Source organism: Xenopus tropicalis, chromosome 8, assembly GCF_000004195.4.
Source record: "Xenopus tropicalis strain Nigerian chromosome 8, UCB_Xtro_10.0, whole genome shotgun sequence".
In the NCBI taxonomy this organism is placed as follows: domain Eukaryota; kingdom Metazoa; phylum Chordata; class Amphibia; order Anura; family Pipidae; genus Xenopus; species Xenopus tropicalis.
This window is the reverse complement of record NC_030684.2, coordinates 124912655-124919720: the sequence shown is the minus strand read 5'-3', so window position 1 is coordinate 124919720 and position 7066 is coordinate 124912655. Positions and strand designations below refer to the sequence as shown.

The 7066-nt window shown below is 44.9% G+C and overlaps 1 protein-coding gene across 1 annotated transcript; it reads left to right on the top strand.

The window, feature by feature from the left end:
- The first annotated feature begins 714 nt into the window (after positions 1 to 714).
- On the top strand, positions 715 to 1293 carry LOC108648283 (olfactory receptor 478-like). The gene has a single exon (XM_018096472.1). The coding sequence runs from the start codon at positions 715 to 717 to the stop codon at positions 1291 to 1293; it is 579 nt and encodes a 192-aa protein (XP_017951961.1).
- Positions 1294 to 7066: the final 5773 nt, after the last annotated feature.

Genomic DNA, 7066 nt, shown 5'->3' with positions numbered 1-7066 from the left:
TGATCTCCGAAAAGGCACTGCCTTATCTTTTATCTACATATCTACATTAATTTATTTGTTTCTTTTTTGCACCAATAATATTTTTACAGCTACAGTACCCAAAGAAATCACAATATTTTCTGATTTAATAAAATATATTGGCACAAGAAAGGAAAATAGAAGAGAAATGAATGGATACATTAACAGGACCTCAACCCAAAACTGTTTTTGTTTTTGCATGGGGACAGAAAAATAAAATTCTACTCAACTTTCTAAATTAATAAGTCTAGTTTGTGATAAAAAGGTAAAATATAGAAATATAAGATTTCATGATTATATACAGCAACGTCTTCATTCCTTTTACAGATGGACTCTTCCAGCCTGATGGATAAAGCCAATAGGACGTCTGTGGAAGAGTTCATTTTATTGGCTTTTTCAGATCTATACCAGCTCCAGATTCCCTTATTCTTTGCCATGTTGCTTATCTACATTACATGTGTCTCTGGGAACTTGGCTATCATTTTTTTAGTAAGGGTTGAACCTTCCCTTCACACTCCAATGTACTATTTTATAAGCACATTAGCTGCAACTGAAATGCTGTGTGTCTCCTGCATTATCCCTAATCTTCTTGCTAATCTCATTGCGGCTAAGAACAGAATATCGCTCATTGGCTGCTTCACCCAACTGTTTGCCACTGATACACTGGGAACAGCAGAATGTTACCTGCTTGCCGTCATGGCTTTTGACCGAGACCTGGCTATTAGCAACCCGCTGCAATATTCTGCTATCATGACCCAGAAGTTGTGTGTGCAACTTGCTGTTCTACCAGGGATTGTTGGAATTGTCACTGTATCTGTTCCTTTTATCTTTACATATAAATTGGAATTCTGTGGCCCTAATGAAATCAATCATTTCTTTTGTGATTTTGCTCCTCTGCAGTCCTTGGCTTGTTCTGTTCCGTTCATCACTAAAGTGGCAACAAGCTCAGCTGCCTTTTTTGTTTTTGTACTCCCATTTATAACAACTGTTGGACTCTACATCCATATCATTGTCATCATTTTTCAGATCCACAGCGCTGAATCTAAACAGAAAGCCTTCTCCACCTGCTCTTCCCACCTCACTGTAGTAGGTTTGTATTATATTACGGCTATGACTGTGAATGTTGTGCCAAAAGGTTCCCATTATGACAGGTTCCTTGCCCTTATATATGCTATCATTACCCCACTTTTGAATCCATTTATTTACACTTTCAGAAACAAGGATGTAAAAAGAGCGCTCATAAAATCAAGGAGGTTAAAACTTTGTTCATTTTAATACTAACTAGATACAAAATAAAGTCTATACAACTAACTCTGAATAGTTGCTTCTTTATATGCTTAACAAGCGTTCTTTCATTTCCTACTACTACTACTTACACAGGATGCTACGTATCAACGAGGCTGTTTAATTGCAATGAGGGGTTTATCAGGGGTACAGAAATTACATAGTTAACTTCTTTTCTGAATATTATAGAAAGAATCCCTTTCCCTATGTTTTGAACTATGATCAGTCTGCTATTGGTTTCCATAACCCGTTAAATGAAGATGATATAAAAGTTGCAGAAGGAAAGAAGACTATATTATATATATATTGGCACAACAAACAAAGGATTTAGGGATGTATTTATCATGCTGTGTAAAAAGTAGAGTGAAACATTACTGGTAATGTTGCTCATAGCAGCCAATCAGATGCTTTGCTTTGGTTTTCTAACTGTTGAAATCTAATTGCTTGAATTGCTTACAGGGTAACTGTCAGGATCAGCCAGGGTTCGAACACCACTTGGGGTGTTCCTGGCGGCATGCATTTGCCTCTGTAGCCACTGGAGGCATTTTGGGCTGTCTCTGTTTAATTATTCTCTTGTCTGTCTTCTACCTTCTGGCTGCTCCCTTTCCTCCGCCCACCTCATTAACCTCATGTGTTTCCCATCTCCTAATCTTCACCCTTTATAAGCCTTTCCCTGACCATTGCCCCTTGCTTGGTCATTAATTGTTTCTTGTGACCCTGCCTCCGTGTTCCCTGTTCCTGTGACTATTCTTGTTCTTGCTGGTTCTAAGCTCCAGTTCCGTGTCCTGATCCTGCTTTCTGCCTTGTTCCTGTTCTCTGGTGCCCTTCCTAGTTCTGCCTTGATTTCCCGGTTTTGACCTTGGCCTGTCCTCGACTTCGCTTGACTGCCGCTTGCCCTGACCTTTTGCCTGTTTTGGATTCCGCCTCTGCCTGCCGTTCTATATTCAGTGTATATTTCCATTGTGTGCACTGTTACGTCTCGAGTTATTAAAGTTGTTCACTATATCATGGCCTCTGACACCAGTTCTGTGATTTTTGGATACAATCCGGGTTACCCAGTCTTCAGGCTCCCACCTTCCTGGTACTCCATGGCGTCTCCTCAGGGAGATCATGACAGGTAACCCTTTTGAAATAAAAAATAAAAGTGGTATAAAGGTGATACCTTTATTGGCTAACTAAGATAATCATAGCAAGCTTTCAGAACATTTTAGTTCCTTTTTCAAGGTGATCAGCTTTTACCCTGTAAACATTTTTGACTTGCTAACACGGTACATCACCTTTTCCTGCATCTTGAATTGCTTGAAACATTGCTTGAATGTTTATAAATCAGCCTCCTATTTTCAACCTCTGTAGAGTAACATGTTACATATTTTTTAAATAGCGAAGAGTGAAATTTTTCTCCAAGCATGGATTCGCTGCGAATTTCTGCCATTGCCGGATTTTTTTTTTGCAAAATAGGCGCAAAAATTTGCCACACAAGTCAAAAAATCATTGCACGTGTCAAAAATGTTTTTTTGCCGAAACTCTGAAATGGGACAGATTCGCTCATCTTTAGTAAAAGGTAAAGTACTGGAACGCTTGGGTTATTTGAGATCAAAAACTCTTTTTCCACATCAATTCCATGCCGAGCTTCCTCTTCCATTGTATCAATTTCTGTTTACATTTTCAAAGTAGGGTCATATCCCATCTTTTATGGGATTGATTATTGTCCTTAACCAGGACAACCACCCATGCTGAAATACTTTTATTTTTGCAACTCAGATTTTAGGGCCATGGCAGACAAGGAGATTTTTTGGTCGCAGTAAACAAATCTACAAAAATACATCCTCTAACACAAGGCATTCTTTAATATTTGAATTACCACAAGTAAATCACATTACTTGCAGCAATTTCCCTCAATCTCCTTGAGAATTTAACCTCAAGACCCTTCCGCCATTATTACAGCGAGGGCTAAGCTACGTTGAAGAGCCACATGAAGAAGTGCTCTTCCACTGAGAACAGCAACTAAATAAACTCCCCCAGCAAACAGTGTGACTGAGTAGCAAGACCATGTTACACATAACATTGTTTGCTGGGGGACTTGATTTTAAGTGCACTATAAACTTAGAATGCTGTAGTGTAGCCTGTACCCAGCCATGACATGCTTTTGTTGTGTGGGACCCGTGGGTTTCAGACACCACTACACTGCACAATCTCTGATTCTCCAATTTGCTCACAAACAGTTTACTTCCATTCTTGGTTCTAGGTTATGTCTAACCCCCCAATCAGCTATTCTTTCCACATTCCGGCTGCTATATCCACTCCACTGCTACTTTATCCAATCAACAGCTACTATATCCACTCAACAGCTACTATATCCACTCAACAGCTACTATATCCAATCAACAGCTACTATATCCAATCAACAGCTACTATATCCGCTCAACAGCTACTATATCCGCTCAACAGTTACTATATCCAATCAACAGTTACTATATCCAAGCAACAGTTACTATATCCAATCAACAGCTACTATATCCAAGCAACAGTTACTATATCCAATCAACAGCTACTATATCCACTCAACAGCTACTATATCCAATCAACAGCTACTATATCCAATCAACAGCTACTTATATCCAATCAACAGCTAATATTTTAGGGCTGATTCACTAAAGTGTGTTAAAACGTGCGCTATTTAAAGCATGCGGTAACATTTTTATTGTGTCTAGTTTTTTGCTTCTTAATGCACAATTCACTAAAAGGATACTTGCGTTAATTTACGCGCCATGCTGCTTACATTATTTAAGTTGTGAAGACTATTTTCGTGCGGTATTATTAGCGTGTCTAAGGGGCTGATTTACTAACCCACGAATGGTCCGAAGGCGTCCGAATGCGTTTTTTTCGTAATGATCGGTATTTTGCGATTTTTCTGGAAATTGTTGCGACTTTTTCGTAGCCATTACGAATGTTTCGCAAAATGTCGCAACTTTTTCGTAGCGCTACGACTTGCACGAAAAGTCGCGACTTTTTCGCAGCTTTTGCGCCGAGTACGAAAGTTTCGGATTCATTCAAGCTTCAGTATGGTGACTTTTCTTGGGCCGGGTTGGAGCTGCAGAGTGCCATTGAGCCCTATGGGAGACTTTCCTTGGGCCGGGTTGGAGCTGCAGAGTGCCATTGAGCCCTATGGGAGACTTTCCTTGGGCCGGGTTGGAGCTGCAGAGTGCCATTGAGCCCTATGGGAGACTTTCCTTGGGCCGGGTTGGAGCTGCAGAGTGCCATTGAGCCCTATGGGAGACTTTCCTTGGGCCGGGTTGGAGCTGCAGAGTGCCATTGAGCCCTATGGGAGAATTTCCTTGGGCCAGGTTGGAGCTGCAGAGTGCCATTGAGCCCTATGGGAGACTTTCCTTGGGCCAGGTTGGAGCTGCAGAGTGCCATTGAGCCCTATGGGAGACTTTCCTTGGGCCAGGTTGGAGCTGCAGAGTGCCATTGAGCCCTATGGGAGACTTTCCTCGGGCCGGGTTGGAGCTGCAGAGTGCCATTGAGCCCTATGGGAGACTTTCCTTGGGCCGGGTTGGAGCTGCAGAGTGCCATTGAGCCCTATGGGAGACATTCCTTGGGCCGGGTTGGAGCTGCAGAGTGCCATTGAGCCCTATGGGAGACTTTCCTTGGGCCGGGTTGGAGCTGCAGAGTGCCATTGAGCCCTATGGGAGGCTTTCCTTGGGCCGGGTTGGAGCTGCAGAGTTCCATTGAGCCCTATGGGAGACTTTCCTTGGGCCAGGTTGGAGCTGCAGAGGGCCATTGAGCCCTATGGGAGGCTTTCCTTGGGCCGGGTTGGAGCTGCAGAGTGCCATTGAGCCCTATGGGAGACTTTTCTTGGGCCAGGTTGGAGCTGCAGAGTGCCATTGAGCCCTATGGGAGGCTTTCCTTGGGCCAGGTTGGAGCTGCAGAGTGCCATTGAGCCCTATGGGAGGCTTTCCTTGGGCCGGGTTGGAGCTGCAGAGTGCCATTGAGCCCTATGGGAGACTTTCCTTGGGCCGGGTTGGAGCTGCAGAGTGCCATTGAGCCCTATGGGAGACTTTCCTTGGGCCAGGTTGGAGCTGCAGAGTGCCATTGAGCCCTATGGGAGACTTTCCTTGGGCCAGGTTGGAGCTGCAGAGTACCATTGAGCCCTATGGGAGACTTTCCTTGGGCCGGGTTGGAGCTGCAGAGTGCCATTGAGCCCTATGGGAGACTTTCCTTGGGCCGGGTTGGAGCTGCAGATTGCCATTGAGCCCTATGGGAGACGTTCCTTGGGCCGGGTTGGAGCTGCAGAGTGCCACTGAGCCCTATGGGAGGCTTTCCTTGGGCCGGGTTGGAGCTGCAGAGTGCCACTGAGCCCTATGGGAGGCTTTCCTTGGGCCGGGTTGGAGCTGCAGATTGCCATTGAGCCCTATGGGAGACGTTCCTTGGCTGGGTTGGAGCTGCAGAGTGCCACTGAGCCCTATGGGAGGCTTTCCTTGGGCCGGGTTGGAGCTGCAGAGTGCCACTGAGCCCTATGGGAGGCTTTCCTTGGGCCGGGTTGGAGCTGCAGAGTGCCACTGAGCCCTATGGGAGGCTTTCCTTGGGCCGGGTCGGAGCTGCAGAGTGCCATTGAGCCCTATGGGAGGCTTTCCTTGGGCCGGGTTGGAGCTGCAGAGTGCCATTGAGCCCTATGGGAGACTTTCCTTGGGCCGGGTTGGAGCTGCAGAGTGCCATTGAGCCCTATGGGAGGCTTTCCTTGGGCCAGGTTGGAGCTGCAGAGTGCCATTGAGCCCTATGGGAGGCTTTCCTTGGGCCAGGTTGGAGCTGCAGAGTGCCATTGAGCCCTATGGGAGACTTTCCTTGGGCCAGGTTGAAGCTGCAGAGTGCCATTGAGCCCTATGGGAGACTTTCCTTGGGCCGGGTTGGAGCTGCAGAGTGCCATTGAGCCCTATGGGAAGCTTTCCTTGGGCCGGGTCGGAGCTGCAGAGTGCCATTGAGCCCTATGGGAGGCTTTCCTTGGGCCGGGTTGGAGCTGCAGGGTGCCATTGAGTCCTATGGGAGGCTTCCAAAATCATGCTAAGTCTGAAAGTTTTGCCCGCAGTTTACGAGCGCTCAATACGAAAAAGTCGCGACAAGATACGAGGAAATCGTAACGGCTACGAAAAAGTCGCGACTTTTCGCGCAAGTCGTAAGGGTTACGAAAAAGTTGCGACAATTTACGAAAAGTCGTAACGGCGACGAAAAAAATCGCAAAAAATACGAAAAAGTCGCAAAATGTTCATTTTCCAATCGGAATTTTTCCAATATGGATTCGGATTCATGGGTTAGTAAATCAGCCCCTTAGTGTTTGTGAATCATGCGTTAGTGTTATTTAGGCGCGCAAATTAACATATGCGGCAGCGCAAAATTTAACGCATGCGACATGAGACTTAATGTATGCGGTAATACTGTAGCGAATTGCGCGTTAATTTTTTGTGTCAATTTTAATGCAAAAAAGCATGCAATAAAAATTAACGCACTTTAGAGAATCAGCCCTTTTATCTTCTGAAAGCTTATATATAAAAATATGGAAAGTTAGAAGTCATTCAGAACATGATTCCACATTGGTGTCTGTACATAATTATGTCTGACGTGTTTTGTCACAGCTAATGATGAACGAATTTGTCCTGTTTTGCTTCCCTGAAAGTTCGTGAAACAACAGGATTCTCGAAACGCGGGTGTCGAACAGCTTTTTTAGATGCGACTGCACCCATTTTGATGCGATCGTGCCAATTTATACGTG